Genomic DNA, 24660 nt, shown 5'->3' with positions numbered 1-24660 from the left:
CCCTCTCCTTTTCCAACATGATAATGCATCCAGAAGGGATGTGTGTGTGTGTGTGTGTTTGTGTGCGCTCCTTTGTGAGAGCGAGCATTATCCCCACCCAATGTTCCTAACTTCCAAATCCGTGTGCCTCTGTACTGGGCTTAATCTTGATGTATAGCTTCCCTACATATGGTGCTCCACCAAACACATCGATCACGCACATCTACCATATGTAAAAGCACACACGTTCATGTTCACACATTCCTGTGGACAGTTGTACCACATTTATCACAACTGACAAAACAACCCAGGATATATATGTGTTTTCCTGCTGAAGAGATAAAATGGCGGCTAAAACACATTTAATCTGTCACAGACTTGGAATGCTCTGCTTTGGCATCTCTTTATCATCCTGCTTTGGTTTTCTCTGTTTCAAGGAAACACAAAAATCCTCCTGAAATACTCCAAGAAGTTATTTTTCCTAATCCTTAAGTCAAGTTGGATTTGCTACCGGAGGGCAGTTTTTGAACAGTGACCACACTCTCATACACACATACCATCAACATGCTCTAATCACTGTTTGTTATTATCCGACATAAAAGAATGGCAAAAAAGAAGCATTGGATTGATGGTGAGAAGAACTGTACACTGCTCTTGGGGTTCCTTTTTGTGCTGCTGGTGGCGGATATAAAATTTATGTAATCGTGTTGATATTATTATATGATGATGTGAATTTAAATGAGAGAGGCAGAGAGTGGGAGGGGTCAAGGTGGCATAGAGAGGAAATGGTGGACAAGAACAGAACGTCTTGTGAAAGACAAGCCTGTGTGCACGTGTGTTTTATTTGGTCTCTAAGCCATGTTATTTGGGGACTTCAACTTCCTGCCACGCATACATGCATACATATGAAAGTCCCTGGATGATACAGAAATGTCAGTGGTTTCAGGCAAGAGTCACATGATCTGTTTCCTGCTGCATGCAGCTCATCTGCTGTTATGGTTAAAATTGAAATCTGCCTTTGTGTCGTCCGAGCCAAAAATTAATCACTAACTTCTCATCTCCTTTGCATTACATGGAAAGAACAAACTCCTTAAACTGAACCCAAAATAAGGAGGAGTCCCTTGAGGAGTATCATGAAGGAATTCCATTTTCCACTCCTCAGAGTATCACCCCATTTTTCACTGCTGGAGCTCTCTGCAACACTTTTTTTTTTTGTATGCATCGCATAGCTAAACCCTTCAAATGAAGGGTTAAAAAAATACATTCAATTTCCCATCGAGTGCCCTGCATAGTTTCTGTTGCTCGTTTTGAGAGTTTTACTTGGGGAACAGAGAAAAACTATATGTATCCCTTCCATGTGTAAAGTGTGATTTGATATTTTCCACAATGAAAATTGATTATTCGAAACATTTGGGCATGATTTTCTCTCTCATAAATGCACAGTTGTACATTGTGAGCCTCATGAATCTCACATTAAACAGGCAAGACTTCCAGAGATTAATCTAATTTCATTAAGATAATTTATAATCAAATTTCCATTTCACATTTCTCCATGTTGCAATCTGTAATCATATAAACATGCATTTTCTTACTGCTGGATGTTTACAGCATGCAAATCTGGACCTAAAATGCAAATGCGTCTTTGATTTTCTCATCAAGATAACGCCACGCTGTGGAAGTTGAATACATGAACTTTATTACACAGGAAAGCAGTGAGGTACAGACTTAAGCAATGCATGACCATCTCATAAAAAGACAAAACTCCACTGTTTTGCTATCAACATCGGGCAAGCATCTTTTTTCACATTTTAATTTTCTCCCACCCCTGATGAAATAAGAGCAAGTAATGTGTACAGATCTGGGGATGATTTCATAATGTGTGCTCATGGAATGCAGTCAGTCTTTGTATGTACATTAGATTCACAGTAACAGCACAGAAACACACAAGGAGGAAATGAAATGGCCACGAACTGGATAGATTCAGTACTGGAAAAACATGCCTAATATCTCTTTCCATGTCGGAAGCAAATCTTCGATAGGCGAGCGTTTCCTTGTGCTATTGACTTATTAAGACTGTGGTAAGAAACCACAAACATGGCTCGAATGTGAAGTATAGATTCTCACATACTGGCATACGGCTACAATAAAGCGTTAGAAATATTGTAAAAGGAATCGTGTTACATGCCTGCTATTCAAAAGCATGTAATGGAAAGCCAGAGATTCCTGCATGAATTATTAAAAAAAAAAGTCAAACTTGGCGATTCTATTCATTTAAATTTTGGACCATTATTACTTTATACTCGATTAGTTTTAGATGAATAATAACTGATCAACCTTCAAAACCCACGGGACTACTCTCATTCAGTAGCTCGAGTAATGATGACCAGTAAATTCATGCATGTTTAACATGATACAGACACGCGTGTTCAAATGCATACATACAACAGCCAGGACACGCTGACACAGACCTCTGAACATCTGCACAAATCCGTGTCCAGACAATACCCATGATAAGAGTTTATTATAATTAGTCACAGTATCAGTACATGTTAATGACATTTAAAACTGTAAAGACATCATAAAAGAGACAAAGAGGCCATTCTCCGAAGAAACGTTTTCCTCCTGCGATGCAAAGGCTCGATTCAGTAAATCACCGTGATGTCAAACTCCAACCACCACACAAATACAGACGACAGAGCATCACAGTTGGGGAAAATTTTTTTTAAATAAAAATGTGTTGATCAATTCTGGCCGGCCTCTCTTTACTATAACATTATTATATTCCTGTAACTAGAATTGCTTTCAGTCTCTCGAGTGTTCTGATTTTAACGCTTGTTAGTGTATTCTCAAGCTGCCTTCCAGGACATAAAACAAGGAGGCCAAAAAGATAATACAGGACCTGGAAGTACATGTAATACTGCTGTTTAATTTGGGTTTACTTCATCGCGTATATGTATTATGATAATTAATATTATTCACGAAAAAGTTTTAATAAGTACAAGCAGGTTTTCGGCCTTCTTCTCTTTTGGCTTGCGTTCACGTTGTCTTTTATTTTGCTCCAGTAGTTTAACCTTAATTTTCTGTAATCCAGTGTTTTCATTTCTATTCATTTCCTAACACCCCTTTTCAAATCTTCAACATCTGCTGTTGCAAAATGTAACAGCTACTCTAAATCGAGCGGCTTAGCATAACAACACTTAAGATCTGTTAAAAGCTTTTTTTGAAGTGACTACAAACACTGTCCTACTGGTAGATGAGATCCTACATAAATGGCATATTTTTGTTATTTCATTACACAAAGCTTCCTGCCACTGGCTGTCACTCAGTATCTGCTAGTTTGTATTTTAATGGAAGTTTAGTAAGCATTTGCTGAGACTTAAGACTACAGATATCCGGATAACAGGAACTGTCGAAGTGCGAGGTGGAAATATCCATTTTGCCTCGTCATTTTTCATTTGTACATTTCTGCTTTAACAGGGACAGTTATCTTAGGGATTGGGGGGCGGGGCTACTTACAGGTTTCAGGGGCAAGTGAGGGACTAATTTTACATTTATTCAGCTATTTTCCTCTTGGACGGAGGCACCAGGTGTGCAGGCAGCTCCGACGGCAGTTCATGTCCCTCCAGTTTTACCTTTATCAGGTGATTGGCCAGGGCAAACTCCTCATCATCCAGCATCCCATCCTTATCAATATCTGCCAGCTTCCAGATCTTTCCCAGCACTGTGTTGGGCAGTTTTGACTTCACCATCTCCTTCTTAGCGTTGGCTCCCGTCACCTTTCCGTTGACGGGAGACAGCGTGTAGAAAATCTCATCGTAAGCAGGTTTGTCGCGAGCAACGACCCACTCGGCTTCGTCGATGCCTTCACCAGCTCCTTCGCCGTACCCGTGTCCAAACGGGCCGTTCAAAGTGCCGTCGAACGCGCCGCCCTTCACCACTGCGTTTGGCCGCTGGGTTTCCTCTTGGCGGACCAGGACCATTAAGCCAGCGATGTCATTGGCTAGCATGTCATCGACCGCCTCCAAGAGTTTGGGTTTCAGAGGCTGGAACTTGGTGAGATCGTGAGCTTGGAGCTGGTCCTGGAGGGAAAAACAAACAGAAGTTTATCGTAAAATCGAGACATCATCTGTGAATGCGAACTTCGTTGTTCTTTTTTGCTTACCTGCATCTTCTTCAGATTAGGAAAGTCCCCAGGTGATATCTGATGCTCTCTTTCAATGCGTTTGTAAATATCCCCCAGACTGGCAACCAGCTCCTTCTTCTTGTTTTCTTTTCCGAACACCGAGGGCATTTCTTTCTTCAGTGAGCTGATGATATAGGCGTGGACCTGTAGAAAACGTGGATGAAATTATTGTCGTCACAGAGACAACTGAAGCAGAAGAATAACATCATGAACATTTCTCCCTCTGCTCTGCATAGGTTGTGTATCTGAGGAGGAAGAAGGTGTGGTTGATTCCTATCATAACACCAATGAGTGAAATGTTGATATACACAACATTACAACAGCAGCATGTGCTTCCATGTTATGTCATTCATCAGAGATTGAAATGTCTCCCAGATGAAGCCTCAATCAGTCCTGTTTCAGACTTGCTTGCATAAAAGATCTGCAGTAAAAACATTTGGTCAACTTCTGCCAATTTTATGCCAAAGTCTTTGAAGTTTGCAGCCTTTCAAAAAGGTTTTCTGCTAACTTGCAATATATACACAATGCAAATTATATGGCACATGCAATAACTTTGCATTATTATATGGCACATGTAATAACTCGATAACCCAGAGCACTTTGTGTTTGTTCATCACATAAATGTGTCATAAGGCCTTTTCACATGGGACTTTCAGGCCAGGACTGATGCACCGTTGTTATGCATGAGTGTCAAAGTGTGTGAAAGTGCAGAGGCAGCACAGGAGGGTTGAGGTTAATCTGCGGTCGTTGCGCTTCTGAGCAATCAAGGGAGATAGTAACAGAGACAAAACGGGTAATGTGTGTAAAGGCATGCCAGCATTGTAGAATACGCCACTGTAACCAAAGACAATCACTGAGGATGGACAGCGGTGAGTTGATGAGGACATCTTTTTTCATTTTTGCCTAAAAGCCACAATTGATAAGTCAATAGGGATATAGTGTATAAAAATATACAGTCTTATTCTTGTTAGGTCCTGTAACACTACCTTTCGCTGTCGCTTAGCAATTCAGGCAGCTTCTGGAGGAATCTTTTACAGCATGACAACAAATTCACTTGTATGCTGTGCATGTGCAAGGCTCAGATGAAGATTTGTTTTTACAACGGTGCGTTCAATCCCCAAACTGCGGGGGGAGACCAAGAGCAAAAAAAAGTTGTCCGATTTTTCACTTTTACTTGAAAAATGTTTAACTTTTGGATACAGACTGTCAAGAGTTCAGCATTTTTTGTTTTTATCTTGGTGTGTGTATGAGTTCTTCAGTTATAGCACACTGAGCTCACAAGAACGGTTCAAGCGTAGGGATGAGCAACTTTGGGCGAGGTATAAAAACTCACACACACATACACAAAGTTGAGACCATAAATCATTTACAAGTGCTAAACAACAGCCTGAATATAAACGATCTTTTCACCAGGCGAAGTTATGATAATAATAAGTTCATAAGTTCAGGGGGGAAAAAACGCTAAGATAGCAATATCAGATTACAGTAAAACAAACAACAACCGAGGTCCACTTGCATCTGCAGTTTCTTTGTGTTTTCACTATTGTCTTGTTCTCAGCTGTCCTTGTTTTGATTCTCAAGTTTTTGAACTTTTGACTAATAGTTAAAATGTAACATATGCACGACGCTGTTGCAACCATGGCATCTTGGGACACTTAACATTCCTTTAGCATAATGAGTCATCCACTAAATCTTTTACTTTGTATTGATAAAGCATTGTGCAAGTGTTTGCGTTTGAACTTTTCCTGGTCAGTTTCTGTTAGAGCTCAAACCATTTGTTTAGAAAAATAATAAAATCCCAAAGAATCCCAAACCAAGCATGGCAAAAATCACGAGAAGACCTAGACTTGTTTTGTTGCTGTGTTGATACATGTGTGTTTCCACCTTGTGTCCTTGAAACACGCCCTATCAGCTGTCAAACAGGAAAAGTTCTATTAACTCTGAGTTTGATAAATCTGTGTGTGCTTGAGGGTGTGCACATGTACATCCTCAGTGTTTCCTTAAACTACGACAGGCAGCGGACTGTCAGTTCTCATACCTGACTTCCTGTTCAGAGAGGAAGTGGGGCATAATTCACTCAAAGCAGAATTATTTGTCCGGCACTGTTGGTTCTGTGACGTTGATAAAAGTTTGCAGTCAAGGTTAACGGCTGTGCAAAAGATGGATGGAATAAACAGGAAACACATGCACATGCTACTAACATTTAAACATGTCAGCGGGAGTTTTTTTTTTTTTTTGTAGCTCGTTGTCATATGGCATAAAACCATAGCACCTGATGTATGAAATAGTGCTGATAGCATCAACATGATGCAATACCCATCATCTAAAACTTCCTGGGACAGAATAGCCTGTCTTGAAGGCGTCTCCGTCACATCCGGGTGGGCCTTACCTTGGCGAGTCTTGCCCTCTTGATCAGATCGTTGAGTTTTCTAAGTGCCGCATTTCTTGGTAAAGACTGAATGTCCTTAAATAAGTCCTGCTCCTCCGCTTCAAACAGCTTCCTGTTGTCAGGAATCAATAGCGGGTGGGACCAAAATGAGCCGATATAGACACGGATCACCTGTCAGTGAGAGTGACGGATAAAAAAAAAAAAAAAATCAGGTGAGGCTTGAACAACGAAGAAAACAACTCTTTCTTACAGGAAGTAAAAAGTCTTGATACGCTGTTCATCAACTGTGGATGTTGGGATCACTGCATTACACATAAACACAGAGTAAAGAGTCAATAATTATTTTGACAAACTGATTTAGAATTACTATCATTACTATTATTATTCATTTATGTGAAACCGTTGGCTATTGATGCACAACATAATCACATACACAGGTCTTGAAAGAGAGGTAACTATTGAGTCGGGAATTCTAGGCCCTACAGAGCTCTCTTCCATGATCTGTCGATGGGTCCCATTAGCAATTTATAATAAGAATAGCAACTCTTGTTAACTTTACAAATGTTGTCACAGAAACAGTCCATCTGTGTCTGTAGTCCACTGTACCTCTGGGGTGTTGACGATTTTACCCAGCGACCACATCAAGGCACCATAAACTCTCATCAACTGCTGGGTCTCTATCTGGTCGGCCTTGTTCAGCACCACTCTGGGGAGAGAAACCAGCCAAGGGAAAAAAATGATAAGCTGCTTGTGAAAACAAAAATGAAGGCTGACATTCAAGCAAAAAAAAAAAAATAGCGGAAGTATCGTCGTCCTAACCATGAAGTTTTGGTCAGTAAATCAATGAAACCCACAGTACCTGATCTTGTCTTCATGGTTCTTTAGAGCCTTTATCACCTCTGAGAACTCATCAGAGATGTCCAGTTTGTGGGCGTCAAACAGTAATATGATCCTGTCCACTCGTTCTGCAAACCACTCCAAGACAGCTGCAAAGTCGTAGCCTGAGGGGGAGATAAGGAAGAGCAGGAGGAAGGGGAAGGAGAAGGGAAAAGGATGGAAATAACAGTGGTGTAGAATCCATCATCATCAGCCACATGGTCAACATAATATATAATATAAAGAAGGGGAACATCTAGTAGTGTTATAACAATATTTCCCAGAGAAAACCATTACAGTGACTGAAGGTCACAGAGGAGGCTTTAGGAATTAAGGCCATATTATAACATGTTGAGTGAAAAGAATGTATTTACTCATAAAGACTGTACTGCCCAGGTTAAACAAAGTAGCTTTTTAAACTAAACACTGATAGGGAAACCCCAAACTGTGGAATTTCCACTTTTTGTATGTATTTTGTATTACAACTTAGCAGCTTAGACTTTAAGAGCAGGGAAAGAGGGGAATTAAAGTAGCTCAAATCAGTTAACGCCTGCATTAATTCCTCCATAATGAATGAATCAGCGATTGAGTCTGTCACTGGGTCTCCACACCACTGACTCATTTGACTTTCTATTCCACTCAAGGACAAAAACTCTTGCTTACCTGGAGAAATTCCACAGGATATGACGGGAGAACAAAGAACAAAGGATAGTGCAGAGGATTATTGCGCTGAAACTTCCAACCAACATTGAAGGACATATAGCAGACGCAGAGTCAGTGAGTGCCACCATTAATCATGATCAATTGATAGCAACCAGGAGGCATTGTGTCAGTTGGTAGTAGGCTTTTGCTTCATGCTAACACAGGGATTCAAGTGGATTTTTTTAAAGCTATGTTTATGAAACACTTCTAAAAGGCTTTGCATGTGTTTTTTTGCTGTGAACATATCAAAACCTAATTCTAAATACATAGCTATGATAAAAATCCTCTTCTTTACATACTTACTGCACTGCTGCTCCTCCCTGGAGAGGAATGCTTAATAATCTGTAAATGTTTAGCTAACTTTGTGTTACAGAAAAATGCAGCTTCAAGGACTTTACCAAGAATTTTTTTTTTTTTAACCAACCACGTGACCTTTATCTTAACAAATCAATGCCCGTGAGTTTGCAAGAAATTTCTCACTGATATGTGGTTAGAACGCAGCAATAAGTATGTAAAAACATGGAAACCGACTTTGGCTGCGTCTTTACGCCTCGACCTGCAGCTGAGAGGAGAAAAACTGCGGCTAGAGAAAACTAGAGTGTTAAGAAAGATGTACAGCAGATACCTTGATATTTTGAGTGCTAAGGAATTGTTCTTCACCCTGTGAACTTATCACATGATGTTGGCAAAAGCAATGGTACGATGTCCCTTACACAACACCCCTTCCCATCGGTTATTGTACAAAGACTGTGTTTTGCCTCAAGATAAAACTAAAAACTCTGACACCATCAAAGCACAGCAGTAAAGATTATCAAAGAGTTAATACGTAATCAATAAATAACGATTAAAAATTCAAATCTACATTTTGAAACAAATTCCAGGCGATGTATGCCAGTTTCCTCAACATCACCGAGATCTGTCGTTTAACACCAACGAGATGTTAACACGGTGAACTTTTTTCAAAGTCATGTGACAAGACCGGTGAAGAACATGGAAAAACCCAGAAATACTTCAAAATCAAGATATCACTATTTTAAATTTTTTTTAAAGCCTTTCTGCAGCTAGTTGAAAACCAGATCTATAATCTACGATACCTCCGTAAGGACATCTACGCAGGCTGCTATAACCTGACAACTTCTCCTCTGGACACACGTACACACACACACACAAACAAATGCATACATTTACAAAAAACAATGCAACAGGATGAAAGCGGGAACAGAAAAGAATGTGACACACAACATACAGACGTACACAAAAATGACATGTGTAAACACGTACATGATGGGGAGTAAACTATGAGACACAAAAATGAACATGCACTCAAACACACACTTCCCAGTCCTTAGAGAAAACACAGCTGTGCGTACCCCCTGGAGGTTAGGTCTAGCCAGCTTTGTGTGTGTGTGTGTGTGAAGTTATTTGGTTCAACAATGAATTAAAAAAAAAAAAAGACTGCTTGACAGAGCCGATGTGGGTCTGCTTCAACTCAACTACTGCCACACATAAACAGTGTCTGTAAACAATAGCTTGATGTTCACAAACCGTGTCATTTCTCAACCAGAATACTGGACACAACACTAATGATCAACAAATTTTCCACATTCAGCTCGCAGCAAAAAAAAAAAAACCCAGATCCGAGCAGACCCATCCCTCCCCTGAAGTAATGTGCTGAACTCACTGACCAGGGCTTAGCTGATTAAGAGTAGTTTATGAGTTTTGAGAGGAACAAACACCGTCCAGAGGACGGTGGACAGTACAAATGTATACATTATAAGGAAAGCAATGCTTATCATAGCAGGAACAAAACTTAGCATGAAACCTGACCAACTTGAGCACTGACAAATTCTACAAATCTATACTCGCAGGTCCAGAATCTGCTTTACGTGAAACCACTGAAGCACTTTTACAACACGAAGCCAATCATTCATCATGATGACATCATTGTTGACACCCTAAACAGTGAAAAATGAATGCTGGCTTTACAAAAAGAGAACAAATAAATCGTGCGAGAGTCAAGCAAAGAGGACAAACTGTCCGTCTTTGAAAGAAATTTAAAGAATGTAAATGCACGCAAGAGTAAATTATGAGTTTCTTTAAGTATCCCAGCTCTTTTGTGGGAGTTGGTGGTTGGTATGGCAATGTCACCGTATGGCTTAGGGAATGCCAGCCGTGCCAAACACACGCAAGGCTGTGAGAACCCCTTTTCCTAAACAACTTTTCTTTTCACTTTGGTTTCCACCACCGCCGGGATTTGTGCTCTACCAGTTTGTTTTTATAAAACACAGATAAGTGTTTAATTAGGATACATACAAAACTTGAATGAGCTGAGCTGCGTTTGTTAGAGATGATCTGCAATGATTAGGCACAGCAGAGCACATCAGTGTTTCCTGTGTAAACTGAGGTGATGAGATGGATTTAATCTGCATGAGGGATGCAGTGATGCACACATGTCTGTAGATGTTCTGCTGTTCTTAAGAGACCCATTCTATTCAGCTGCTCTTTGCTGCAGGGGTTGTGTTGCTCTGCCTTGCTCTATAAAACGTTCTGAACACGCCATTGCGACATTCATACTGGACCAGATCATAGTTTTTACTTTTTTCCTCTTTAGTAACTCTTGTGTGATTTTGGAAGTGTGCTTTGGATTGTTAACATGCCGAATTATTCCTCTCCTGAAAAGGTGCAAAAAACCTGGGAGTCCTCCTGTCAGCCAGCATTTTATTTAAACCACCAGTGTTAATGTTGCCATCTATGCAACCTCTCCAGTACCTTTAACACTCATCCAGATGGTGGAAATATCGGTGCTGTTCGCACTGTCTGAACATCAGGAGGACAGCCACCATGGCTCCAGTTAGTGGCACTATTGCGCATTTTACACGCCCGGATTACTGCAACATCTGTGTATTAACTGGTTTTGGTCAGGCTGTTGGTTAATCTGATCTTCCTTTAAGCTTTTGCATCTTTCTGGAAACTGAAACACCGTTTTTTTTTTGTTTGTTTGTTTTTTAAACGGCAATTATTCTCCATTTGGAGCAGTGATGCACACATGTCATGTGTCTAGACAAAAAGGTGTTTAAAAGTGGTTTTACAGCCATCTTTGTGTACTCAGGCTAATCACAAGAGTATACGGTTTTGTTCCAACTATGTTTGTTCTGTTCGGCAGATGACAGACAGAGCCTTTGAAAAAATGAATAAAAAAAAGCTGTAAAGAATTATTTGGCTTGTTTTATGTCAGCTGAGGCTATAAAAGTGTGTCTGGTCTAACCACTGCAAGGCTCACTGTCATGTAAATTTAGGACAACCCAAGTCTTGATAATGGTTACTCCCAAAAGTACTGTAATCTCTAAATCTGAAACATGTGCGACTTTGTCTGTTTTTCTTGGTAAATAGGACGTTTTTGCCTTTATTGGACAGTAAACACTAAAGACGGAGACAGGAAACGTGAGGCAACAGAAGGGGGTATGACATACAACATAGTTAAAGTTGCAGCACTGCAGTTACGGCATACTGTGCAACCATTCAGCTACAGACAACCTCCACATATGCTAATCCACTTTCATCTGCCGCTCTGTTTGTTGACTTTTCATAAAGAGCTCATGAAGGCAAAATGACCCGATCACTGGGCTTTCCATGTTTTGAATATGGCACTGGACTGAACATGCTAAATTCAAACTGTGCGAATGTGTATGTGTGAGTTAGAGAGCTGATTCAAAGCTCATCTTTTTGTCACCGCTTCCTGCTCTTTGAAATGAATGAAGCATAATCCTCCTGATAGCAAAAGCTAAAATAAACACACACACGCTCAAATGTCCAAAGGAAATGCTGACATTGTATTTCAGACTTCAGTGGGACTGGGAGGAGAGGGGGGGTGGTATACTGCAGCTGAATGGCTCCATTGAACTAAAACTGACACACAAACACACACTTCCACACACACACTTATACAGAGAGAGGAAAATAAAAAGTGTGTGCCTTACCTCGACTGATTCTCTGTTTCTCTCCAGACAGGATCCCAGGCGTGTCAATCACGCTGATGCTCTCCAGCACAGGGTTGGGAAGCTGGGCACACACAAACCTACACACCACACACACAGAGTAGAAGAAGAAGAAGAAGAAAGAGAGATAGAAAATATCAGGACAGAAGTGTAAAATGTTCAAATAACAAACATTATCCTGCACCGGGTCACTACCTCCCGTACCCTCTCTCCTCTTTCTCCTCCATCTACGCTGCTCTCCCTGTGTTTCTCCAGCTGAACAAATATGAACAGGTTAGCAGTCATCCTCACTGCCTGCAACCCCTCTAATCCCCACTGATAGTCAGCATTTCTTCTTCTTCTCCTTTCAACACTGGAGGGCCCTCACAGCGAGGAACCAGCCACAAGAGTAAAGACTTTTAGGCAGTTTTGTTTTTCCAGAAGGATGACAGTGCAAAGATGACTGGCTGTCTAGCTCACTCTCTGCTACATGCACACACACACACACACACACGCACGCAGACAAAATCACAGCCAACCATTAAAAGAGAAAAGCCTGACCAGTGAGCAGAGGGAAATTCAATCACACAGGAATGTGGAGCACTGGTGTGGATTCTCACTCGTACTCACTTTACCCTTTCTTCTCCCCTGTCCTCTGGAGTCTCCCCCCCCCCATGTTAACATACTTCACATTGGTATAACATTTTGTCGGCACTGCACACACCTAAAAAAGATGTCCGGCAACATCTGCCATTCGTGCCTCTCCCCCCAGCATTTTGCCATTTTTTGTGTTTGTGTACCCGTGTTTTGAGGTCGCCTCAGATTCTACCTGTTGAGGAATGCGTTTCCAAAAGCGTTCAGCTTCCTGAAGGGCTTCTTGGGGTCAACCACCAAGGCGTTGCCGGGAATGACACCTTCTGTGTCGCCGTGCATCACAGCAATGAAGGAATCCGTGGTGGGCTCCGGGCCGATCCGCATTCCAGGAAAGTCCTGCTCCAACAGGTAGCTGGAGGGGAGATAGTAGGAAATGCAAAGATATGTGACAAGATAGGAGATTAGATGTCTTTGATCAACTAAACACCGTGAACAACTTAATCAGCAAGCCTTTTGGTATGTGGGAATAATCCACCAAGAAGATGCTAATCAAGAATAGAAGGCATTGTGTGGTGTAAGGAGGCATTGGAAAACTTTAAGCTGAGAGGTTTAATCGTTTCTATGTACCTGCAGGAGTATACAAAGGTCATATTTGATATTAGTCACAAAGTTAGATGGAGTGCCTGCACTTATCTGGAGGGAACAGCACACACACACACGTGTGCAGAATTACATCTGTCACGTCAAATTTTCAACCTTCAAATCTTCAAAGTGCCTTTTTTTTTTTTTTTTTTTTACTGGTTGAGATGGTGAGACTCAATTAGAAACAACAATAGTAATAATGATGATGACAAAAAGCAGGTCTGCCTTGAATTAAATGTTCCTGGGACAAAGATCAAGGCTGCCACACACCAGCGCCAAAACAAGCAGAATAATATTTGCTGCAATCCACACAAGCTAAGAAAGTGCTGAGGGGAGACAAAGATGAAGAACTCTTAAACTTGTCAGTTTAATTGAGTTTAAGGAGCTGAAAACAGTTTTATTCAGGCAGCTTAAATATATCTTCATTTAGACATAAAGATTTAAAACTGAACTTTTGCCTCTTCGGTCTTTGAAATGAAAAGTAATTCACTGTTGACGGCGTGCTTAAGATGTTTGTCTTTCTTATCAGTTTTTTTTTTTTCTGCCACTTCTCCCCAACATGCTCTTTGGTGCTGTAATGCGTTTATAGAAAGATTTGTCACACCAAGAGAGTAGCCAAGCATCCATTAGAGAGTCCATAATATACAAATCTTGAGGCCAATTTTTCGCTTCTTCAAATTGGGTTACTAACTCACAATTGGCCGAACTCCTGCAACACAACCAGTGGTCTTTGGAGACAGATTACATCAATAAAAGCTAATATTTTACACGCTGAGCTTTAGAAGTACTAGTAAACAGAATCTCCCGTCAACACTAAAAGGAACTGCCTGTTAGCGGAGGCCAAAGAGAGACGACTCTTGTATTATGAAGTATATTTCTAAAGATGTGAAACTATTCTTTTAAAACATGGTTTCAAGTCTTCAATCCGATTAACAATTGTTAACTTTTGACACACCGGCTCTGATAGTCCAAAAGTCCCGACCACGTGGAAAATGTACAAGTTGAACGATGACGACGGGGTGAGAATTTGGTCTCTCCTTGTCTTAAGAGAAGAGGGGTGGTTACATATAATACAATGCCATTAGTCAGCAGGTTGTCAAACATTGTTTAAATTTTCAACCTTTGACAGTAATGTGACCGTTCCCGTGGCAACACAGCTGACTCGCATCTCTCGCATTTTAACGTGTGAAAGGTTGAACCCGCAAATGTTCAGTGACATCACTCGCGCTGCGAATTAAGATTAGTGCGTTTCTGTGGAGTTTCACAACCCCAACCGTGTCAACACAGAACATAAAAAAAGAGATTAAGGCAAGAGATTTACAGTTGAGAGGCCTAAACGTTTCAAATGCGAGTCGGGGGGGTGTGCAGTTTTTGATTGCTACCAGATGCAAGGCTGGTTCCCCTATAGGTCGTCTCCACAAACATACACCTTAGCGGAGGAGCCAGCGGTGCCTGGTAGAGCCATTTCTACACACACACACACACACACACACACGTGTTTGTGCAGTGTGAACCCTCCTCTCTGTAAAAAAAAAAAAGTTGAACAATGCATACCTACAGCACTGCATGTTTGCCATCATACATAAGCTGTACGTGTGTGCAGTTCACAGTCAGGTCAGCTCACGTCATATCTGTTTGGTTTTTGTGCAGTTTGCAAGACACAGTTGGAGGTTTAATAAATCCGTAACTAAAAGGTACATCTTTAGGTTTAAAACATGAACGCACCAATTCAGACTACCCCCTTCTAGCTGCTAATAGAAAAACGTTTAGTCACTTTGAGGGAAAACGTATACTCTGCTAATGACTGGCTTTTTGATGGCCTGCAGGGTAATTTGACAAAAGAAGCTCAAAACTGAGGTTGCTGATCTATGAATAACTGAAGGCAGGGAGGCTGTATTACTCCCCATCAGCAAGACCATGCACATCTGAGGATGACCTACTGATAATGTAGAAAAACACTCTGAGCTTTGGTGAGATTAGAAAAAAAAAACTAATAAAACACTCAGTAACTCCCTTAAGTATTGCAAAGTGTGCAAGAGTGGGAGTCCACGGTTAGAAGTGAAAGAGATGTGGCGAGAACAGGATCTCTGACCAAGTGTTACGGAGCAGTTTGTACATTCAGCATCTCGATGTTACAACGTTGGTGATGTGCGGTCAGGCAGCTGACCATGGGTGTTATCATTAGTGAAAGGGAGGGAGAGACAGGAAGACAGAGTGTCACTGTGAATCAGACTCAGAAGAGGAAGATGAGAGAGCAGGGATGTCTGCATGTCTTACGGCAGGAAGTCCCTAACAGCATCCTCTCTCTGGCTTTCAAAGGCTTAACCCGCTAATTGCCTACTGTGCTCTATACGAGCACGCGTGTTTACGCAAGTGTGTGTGTGTGTGTGTGTGTCAGAGGAGCAAGATGTTAGCAGCAGCCCTGCAGCCCAGAAAGGGGCTCAGCACCCAGCTGCTAACATTTGTCACACACCAGTCCCTGGGATACAGGTCATATGCTTTAACTGGACAGCACACAACCGAGCTGAGGTATAGCACTGAGTAGCGATCAGTGCCAGTACCTCAGCTGCTGAAATGTGGTCCAAACACGTGTCCAAATAACTTTACAGGAGCCACACTGTTGTTGGTCTGAGTCCTACGTCAGCCAACATATGAGCCACCAACATATAGATACATTTAATCAACAAAAGCACTCTAATAACAGATGCAGTTTTATTCCCCAAACTGGTCAGTTACTATATACAAAGACTGTGAAAAGTAGTTAATTATGGAGTCAAATTAGTTTTAATAAAGGGGAGGGGAGGGGTTTGGATCCCCTAACCTCACCTAAGCTCTGAGATCTGGTTCTATGGCTTTGCTATCTGTGGGCAACTTTAAAAGCTGACCGTTCGTAAAGAGGCTACAAACACACACCTCACCAAGGAGGACTGCCTCGCCTTATGGTGATGCCTCCAAATGCAACATGTTTGTGGGTGGGGGTGTAATCTATTCATGTTTTATACTGGCAGAAAACTATGGTTGAAATCATCCTCGTTCTTGCTGTCAAAACTGCTGGAAAAGTCAGTTTGGGTGTGCCAGCCTCACCCACTCTATCTTTGAGGTGGCTTCTCTCTCTGTGTGATTCCCCTCTCTTTACGCAGCTCCTTCCAATAACTATGCCACTGTAGGATATGGGATTGCAGGTGCAGTTTTCTCACCGTATGAAGCTCGTCTTGCCGGTGGAGTACTGTCCCACCAGTAAGACCATGGGCTTGTTGTCAAAGTCGGCATCCTCCAGGGCTGGAGAGTGGAACTCGTGAAACTTGTAGCTCTCCTCCAGTGGCAGGAGTTTAGTTTTGTAGAGTTTCTTCAATCCATCGCTGACGGTCTGAAAGACTTCTGGCTCCTTCTTCCTCCTGTCATCGGTTCCAAGCCAGCTGAACATTGTTGCTTTTTGTTGGACTAGTTAAGCCTCTGACAGGTGTTAAGGGTCAAAAATACAAACTTGGTGATCCGCTGGATCAGCTCGCTCTGGATTTATTGATCTGAAAGTTTGTTTATTCTGTTATGTCCTGGAATCTGGAAACTAGATGCTTCCCCTCAAGCGCAGAATGTGATATTCACGCGTATATGGCAAAAAACTTCCCACTTATTCTTACTGAAAACGTTCTTCCAAAGTTATCTTTAAAAGCCTGATTTTGAAAACAAATAAAATGACCTAACTTGCCCCTTATCTTCAAATCCGTGAATATATTCTCTATAATATGCTCTTTATGCTTCACAGGAGTCAGGCAAATGAAATGTCAGTCTGTGTCTTGCTGCACTAAATGGGTGGTGACTGTTGTTGTCAGATTATATTGATTTCGGATGTCATTGAAGACCAGCTGGAAACTGTTTTAAGATTTCCTCATGTACACAAATAAAACAATTTAAAAAACAACAAAAAAACAACAAAAAAATAATCAAAATGTGTTATCAGTTAATCAGAATTCAAACCTGACCATTCAAACGCACTCTCATCACCGAGTCCATTGGTCCTCACAAGTCCAGGCCACAGCAGCAAACACTGCATTCAATGAGTTTGTTTTTGTTTACCAATTTCTTTAAGTAAACAAACTCTGTCGAGGAAAGCTTAGACCATTGTGCTCGAGCGCAAAATCACGCGACCGCTGTTCGATACCGTCCAAGAGCTAGCGGAGGAATCCCAGAAATGATGCACCGAGCAGCTGTCACAGTGCAACCCCGTTATTGTTCAGCCTCTCCCGCTTTTCTGCCTACAACAACAGCCCAAACCTCGCCGGCGCTGACAATCAAGTCTGACGCTTTCGAGCCAAAAATAAGAGCGGACTGTTTAGCTGGTGCGAAGGGTTATTTTCTGTCACTTGCACGGTGCTGAATGTGGCAGCAGCTGATGTCCTGCAGCTCAATTTAAATGCCGAGTTGAAGGAAACCCGACTCCGCCGGAAGTGCCCAACGGCTGGCAGCCCGACCCACCGCGGTCCAGCCCAGTGATGCGGGAGAGGCCGCTGAAGCGGGCCCGGGGGACGCCATGTTGGATGAGGAGACACGAAGCAACGGCCGTTCAATCACATCGCGCCACCTAAAGGTTAAGCAACATTAATTGGTGTTTCTTTGACATACCTGGGTGAACCGTGTGGACTAGAAATATTCATTTTACCAGTGAAAATTAAGGAGAGACTACAAATCATTTAATTTCCAACAGCTACTTTCAGAAGCTCATATCAAGCTCGGTGTCTCGCTTCTGGACTTCACTTGTAATGAAATGATTGAGGATTATATTTTTGTGTGACTTTATACTGGTAATTCTCGTATTTCACGAGCAAGTACTTGAGTGTACATTTAACTCGACTACAGCAAAGAAATTCAAATATTTCAGGGTTGGAGGAAGCATTTTACTTGAGTAAAAGTGCAAATACCCTACATGTTACTCAAGTAAAATAACCTTATGGAAATGCGTATGTATCATAGGTTACCATTAGATCATTATTACCTCTTAATGAGGTTTTAATCTAGACAATAGTAAATATTTGACTTGAGTATGCCTACTGATAATAAAAATGAATTTAAAAATCATTATTTTTCCATTAGACTTATCTACTCGTCGTTCCACGAATGTTATGGTGAGTGTTTTCAGTTTGGCCAGCAGGGGTCACTGTCTATTCTCCAGTTTTTAAGAGACTGGCATAAGTAATAAAAAATGAACACGGTGTAGTGCAAAGATGAACCCTGACATGCACATATTTCCTTGAGTTGTTTCATATTATAAAGCGGCAAATTGTACCTGTACAAACGCTGCGGCACAGAAAAAGAAAAAAGTGTCCTTTTTCCTTGAAAGCAAACAGAAAAAAAAGAGGGATGGGGGTGATATGCGTTTTATTTAAGTGTACAATCATTTTGTTGTTCAAAAGCAAAATTATAACAAATATTTAAAAACAAATGTGTGCGTTAACCATTTTCCAGAGATAGACCGCAGACACCATCAACATTAAGTTGTTTACAGGCAGGAACTATTGACACTAAATGCGTCTGTTGAGATTCAAAGTTCCCCTTACTGTGGGGATAAGATTACCAAGATAGGACCAAGAGACGATAACATAAGTGTTTATAACATCTGTCATGCATTATTGTTGAGATAAGTTCACGAGGACAAAGACACAACAAGAGAAACAACGTCAACCAAATTGCACAATGTTTTCCTTCACTGTTACACATGGTAATAGATTCTTCTTTTATCGTTCTTCTAAAAGGCAACTTAAACTACAAAAGTACAAGCATGGACTCAGCTTTAATCAATACAAAGTCATTTTGAGCTAACCTTCGGAGGTGTCGGAATGCAGAGGTAGTAGCAACTAAAGAAGTCTGACAACTTTTATAAAGGACGGCTTAAAATACCTTCACATGCACGCGTCTTAAAACGCCATCTCAAGATGAGCGACAGAAAAATGAACATGACAGTGTGTAATTGTTGCTAATACTGAAGACTGAAAATTGAATTAAATAAACAAGAGGGATCGGCAGAAGCAAACTTCAGATTGAGGCATTTTGCACTGAAAATTGCAACATTTCAGGGTTTCGCACTTCGTTGTCGATGTAGTTTTATATTAGCTGCAATGCAACCATTTTTTTTGGTCTTAACACGGTGGTTTTGGAGCACCGTGTGTCTGACACCATTCCAGAACAGCCTCGTCAGTGTTCTGTCAATGATTTGTTGTTGGGATGTGATGCAGTACTGGCCGTGCTGTCACGCGACTAAATTAAAAAAAAAAGAAAGAAAAAGAAAAAAAAGAACACAGAAGAAAAACTACATACAGTGGTTTCGTTTCATTGCTCTCAGGTCGTAGTTAAACGTAGCCTTAATACAAAATTAAGGGTTCCTTTAACGGTCATATGATGACTTACTGCAGGCATTTTAGATCAAACTGGTCTGCTGTGATTATGACACTTTCTGGATTTTTTTTCTGTAATAGTAGCTTGAAAATATTGATGAATATCATCTACTGATCCACAGGGAATACCAACTTCCATTTGCTCAAAATATCCTCCTCCTCCAACCCTGTGCCCTCACCTCTCACTGCCTCTGCCTCATCCTCAGATGTCTGCCTGACAAACACATTTTCCAACGTCAGACCACCTCTTGGCACATGTTTCCCCTCATTCTGTTCTGCTCTCCTGTCCTCTCTCCCTCTCTCTGAAGGCCCATCCAACCCTTCCTTCATGTTGAACGCCACCTTCATCTCTGGCAGCACTAGTTTCCTTGTTTTGGGGTCCCAGTTAAAACACATAGGTCCCTCCAACTCCTCTTTCTCAACAGCAAAATAATCTTCCTCTGTTTTCTGCGTTACAGCTGGTCCCAGAACACCATTTCCATGGGATAAGCAATCAGGCGGATTCGAATGGGAGGCAGGTATGCCTTTGATGCTCTGGCAACTGTAAGCAGAAAGCAGGGGAACAATCTCACACTCACTTCCTTCCTCCTCACCTCCAGCTATCTTTTCATCCAACTCTGCCTTCTCTTCTACCTTCTGCTGTGTTTGTAGGTTTAGAATGACACTGAGGAGGCCAGTTTGAGGGTCTTTGCGGATAAACAAACCCAGAAGCTCTTCATTCTCATTCTCTATATTGAGCTCACCTGCAACTGGTCCCTGAGAACTCTGTGACTGTGCCTGGGTTTGAGCGGTTGAAGGTGGGTTTACCTGTGACCAAACGCGCGCCTGCACAGCAGTGCTCTCCTCTCTCTGCTCTGCACGCATGGGCCTGTGCGTTGGCCTCTGTGAGAGGAAGGATTTTGCCTGAGGAGCGTAAAGACCACTCGTTCTTGCCTCTTCTTCTCCTGCCACGTCAACTTCAGGAGCCACACACGCACATCCGTAGTCAACTGACAAATCATCCCTGAGTTCCTCAGGCTCTGGGGGTGTATCAGGCCTCTGCAGGGAGTAACTGGGTGGGGGATCTGCAGGGCACAGATGGATTTCTGGGCCATGAGGATCTGATGGCGACTCATCTTTGATGATGGTGATGATTGTGACAGGAGGCGGATAAAAGGAGGGTGGATTCTGGAAAGAGAGAAAGAGATATGTTTGACCATTAGGTTGTGAAACGGTTTTGAACTTCTACAAGCAGGCTAGTTGTTCAAGATATAAGAGTTTGTTTGTTTTACCAGTATGTACGGGGTCTTCCGTCCTCTCCCAGTCAGATAGGGATAGAGCAGGTAGCCGGCCACCACAGTGATACAGATAAACAAAGATGGAACAACAATCCCCACAACAATCATCTTCAGCTGCACAATCATAGGGTCTGGGGGGAAAAAGAAGTTTGCAGGCAGTGAAACAAAGCACTCATTCTGGTGTTATAGTGTTTATGTAAAATATCTGAAATGCGTTGTCATCAGGCTAAAAATGACCAAACATCATCAGCTTCTCTTCGGCTTCTGTATGGCGTTCAGCCACATTCCTTTCTCAACTCAACCCGCGAGCCAACGTTTCTCTTTCACAAACGCCTACGCCTGACATGTACCTTGAGGTGTGGTTATGCAGTGCCATGAAGAGGCCTCGCAGTGTACCGGCATCGCGAGGAATCTTGACTTAGCAGAGAAGCAATATTCTGTGTTGTAGTCCAGCAGGCGGTATTTGTACAGGCTGGTGGCCACTGGAAAATGATGCTACAAACATAAGCATTGCACAGGTTAGCTCCGGTAGACCATGAGACCCAAATGCTTCATGTTTTCCTCACCATCTCGTTGCGGTGGGTCTTGTGGATGGAGAGGTGGTAACTCATGTGGGGGTAGATTGAAGCCATGGGAAGCGCCGGGGTGTGGTTCTTTGGTAGATATCTCATTGGTCCCCTCAGAGTAATGAGGGCGCTGCCGTTCTCTATTTCCACCAACACCTGCGGGGGGCCAAAAGTGGCTATAGAGGCAGACAGAAATGTGTTGTTTTGGCAGGTTTTAGTGATTTCAACTGAAAAAGCTCAACTGCGTTTGCGTGGTACTCACTGTCTGATTTTGGGTCAAATCTCTTTCGTGTCAAAGCCCATTTGGAGGATGCCGTCCCGCCCAGTGCACGAACACGGGCATGATAGCCCTGTTCCACATCCCACGTCTCAGTGCTCAGATCACACCAGGTCCGAACTATATCTGTGCACTGCTGGACCGACCTCCAGTGCACCCGTCTTCCTTTCCCGCCCTCAATGCTGTCCCCATAGCTGAGAACAATCCACAAAGGGAGGGTGTCATCATGAGGTATGCCTGTCTCCTTAAAATTCTCCCCAAAGGAAGATGCTCTCCGCCATCTTTTCTGTTCTCTGATACATTTCATCAATAAATCCCTTACATAATCCACACTTCCTCTTAGGGACACTTTAGTGCCCATTTCACTCATGTGTTTTGCTGATTTAAACTCAAATTCACAACTCACATGGCATACTGCACTGTGAAGTGTGTGTCGTCCGGTGTGCCATTTCCAGAGATCCAGTGCAGCACATTCCTTAGATTCACAGAGGAGAAGGTGACATTGATGGGGCTGGGGGGAGAGGTGGAGACTGAGGAGGAAGATGTCAAAGGCAGAGAAAGATATGAAGTATGTGTCTGGTTATATGATGATTTAGTAGAAATGTTTTCTCTATCTGGCAAGGCTGGCTGACTGTTACACTTCCTCTTGTATTTATAGTCCTGTTAAACCATCTGTTCATATCTCGCTAAAATGTTTAAGTGTCTGTTCCGGTAAACCACAGGGCTTTCTTTTAATTTTCAATCCTTCCTCCTATTTTACACAACACGGAATCTTGTAGAATTTCCTGCACTTTGATACTTTTGACTCCTCACAAAATATTTAAAGCAGAAAAACTAAACTTTTTTTTTTGCTATGTTTTGTAAGAGAAGTCAGTTCCACTCTCTATAGTTGAAGGGAAGTAAACAGTTTCTCTATTGGAGGTAGGTTTATGAAAGCATTGCTTTGGTTTTACATCCAGGCTTCCCAGGTCCATGTCATACACAACCAACCACATAACAATTGCACAATTTGGAGGTTTTCACCCAAACGATGCCAGGACACACTTTTAGACTATCTGCTAAATCTAATTTAGGGAGTTTAAACCTCAAAGCTTTCCTTATTGTGTCAGTCATCATTAATTTTTCAATTATGGAATGTTATTAGGTACTTTACCGCGTTTATGCTGCTAAGTACAAAATTGCATTGCTGGAACATTTGGAATGATGATGATTTATAGTTATACTCCACAACAATTACATCCAAGGAAATAAATACTGTGTTTCTTATTTCACCACTTTCACCTGACCGCTCAGTTATCTTGTTACTTTACATATTCAGACAACTCAAACATTGTTATGAGATCAGTTTTAGAACTCTTTTACTTTAGGAGTTTTGTAGTATCTTCGCAGTTCCGGATTCATTGAGAAACCTCTGCTTAGGCTATTTCTTTCACCTCTGTTATTTGTTTGTGATTTTATTTGCACGATTTCTCAATGTGAGATAAAAGTAACAAAACAAGCGGGACAAAGAGAGACCCCCTGCGATTCAGATCTGCTTCACACCGAGATTCAAATCAGTGAAGAATTTCATAGATGCGCTTCTCATCTCATCTGGCCCGCAGGCGAGGCGAAAGTTGTCGCTTATGGAAACAAACGAAGCCTTTATGAGGCCTAAAGTTACCCAGAAAATGGGGTAGAAAAACAACAATCGAACTCGCATTGTCAGTGAAACGCAGTCATACCTGTGCAGAGCAGACCCAACAGCTTAATGAATACAAACAAAGTCCACATTTTCGCATGGAGAGGTCATGTTTTCAGCAGAATTCAGCCACTTCTCAGCTACTCCTCAGGGGCCCCCCTTAGTGAGACAGGACACCTGTCACCCGGCCCGATGTTTTTCCACGCGACTGAAAGAAGTGGCCGATACCAAGAGAATTAAAACGAAACAAAAACGGAACAAAAACAACAACCGGGAATAAAATAAAGCGTCTGAAGGCAGAGCGTTGAAGGTGTTACTTATTGCCTATTCAAGTTAATCCTCAATGATTTACGGCGACATGTTTCCGCGTTTGAGGAAGGAATGTGATCTCTCTTGTTTGTGCGCATATCACACCTGAGCAGGTACTCTCCGCGTGTTTCCTAGAGTCACTGCCCACTTGCCGCTGGCCGAGTTCTATGATTTCCATTTCTTTTAATCTTCCCCGACATCAGCTGTTTTTAAAATGCCCGTGATGTTGCATGATATAAAGCTATCGTCCCCCGTTTTCCATTTTTCTCATCATATTGCTGGGATGCATGCTCCTTTGTGTGAACCTAGAGCATTTTTTTTAACTTTTGGCTAAAGGGGGCAGCACATGTTATCGCGAACTTTGGCTCGTGGATGTTTCCATTCATATGCATAAATCTATAGATTTACTCCCACAATGTCCTTTTAGACCTTTAGAGCTTTGTCATTCTGCTCAGCAATGTATGAATCACAATAATGGATGGGTTTCAGGGCTGTTATTCCCTCACTTGCCTGGAAAGTAAAACTCTTAATAGTATTTTTGCATCATGATGCTATGTAACATAAATAAGACAGTTAGTCACCCCTCTACAATGTAACGTAAGCCATAGTGACATCTGGTGGCCAACATATTCCACTATTTTTACCAATTCACGTAGGACCAGGCTTCAAAAGATAGATTCAATAAAGTAAAGGCAAGGGATTGCGAAATTTGTACACCGTAATTACAATAATTTGCAATCAAAGATGACACAAAGAGGCACAACGATTGCAAATTATAAAGACAAAAATGCAGCGGAACTGTTGTCTTGCGCCTCGAATGTGTGTCCG

The 24660-nt window shown here is 41.8% G+C and overlaps 3 protein-coding genes across 3 annotated transcripts in view; 1 reads left to right on the top strand and 2 right to left on the bottom strand.

Annotated features, from left to right (window-relative positions):
- Positions 1-24660, top strand: part of coq8aa (coenzyme Q8A, genome duplicate a) — a 294959-nt gene that overhangs the window by 54164 nt on the left and 216135 nt on the right. The window lies entirely within an intron of this gene.
- On the bottom strand, positions 1656-17782 carry ehd3 (EH-domain containing 3). The gene is made up of 8 exons (XM_072362148.1): positions 16537-17782; positions 12933-13109; positions 12107-12204; positions 7411-7552; positions 7158-7257; positions 6552-6722; positions 4142-4306; positions 1656-4058 (listed from the first exon to the last, which is right to left on the bottom strand). Exons 1-8 carry the CDS (start codon positions 16761-16763, stop codon positions 3531-3533), a joined length of 1608 nt encoding a protein of 535 aa, XP_072218249.1. The 5' UTR covers positions 16764-17782; the 3' UTR covers positions 1656-3530.
- il20ra (interleukin 20 receptor, alpha) lies at positions 18699-23877 on the bottom strand. Its single transcript, XM_072362184.1, has 7 exons — positions 23567-23877; positions 22252-22375; positions 21831-22039; positions 21569-21744; positions 21353-21497; positions 20997-21133; positions 18699-20892 (listed from the first exon to the last, which is right to left on the bottom strand). Exons 1-7 carry the CDS (start codon positions 23613-23615, stop codon positions 19834-19836), a joined length of 1899 nt encoding a protein of 632 aa, XP_072218285.1. The 5' UTR covers positions 23616-23877; the 3' UTR covers positions 18699-19833.

The sequence above is a fragment of the Leuresthes tenuis genome, unplaced genomic scaffold (genome assembly GCF_036924035.1).
Source record: "Leuresthes tenuis unplaced genomic scaffold, fLeuTen1.0.hap1 SCAF_13, whole genome shotgun sequence".
Taxonomy (NCBI): Eukaryota; Metazoa; Chordata; class Actinopteri; order Atheriniformes; family Atherinopsidae; genus Leuresthes; species Leuresthes tenuis.
This window is presented reverse-complemented; position numbering and strand designations above follow the sequence as displayed.

Coding starts and splice junctions, on each gene's coding strand:
- ehd3 (XM_072362148.1), bottom strand. CDS start 16,763: ATGTTCAGCTGGCTTGGAACCGATGACAGGAGGAAGAAGGAGCCAGAA. Junction 13,110..16,536: donor GGCAAGACGAGCTTCATACG/GTGAGAAAACTG, acceptor TCTCCCCTCCAG/CTACCTGTTGGAGCAGGACT. Junction 4,307..6,551: donor AGAGGGCAAGACTCGCCAAG/GTAAGGCCCACC, acceptor CGTTTTCTACAG/GTCCACGCCTATATCATCAG.
- il20ra (XM_072362184.1), bottom strand. CDS start 23,615: ATGTGGACTTTGTTTGTATTCATTAAGCTGTTGGGTCTGCTCTGCACA. Junction 22,040..22,251: donor TTCACAGTGCAGTATGCCAT/GTGAGTTGTGAA, acceptor GATTGTTCTCAG/CTATGGGGACAGCATTGAGG. Junction 20,893..20,996: donor GGAAGACCCCGTACATACTG/GTAAAACAAACA, acceptor CTCTCTTTCCAG/AATCCACCCTCCTTTTATCC.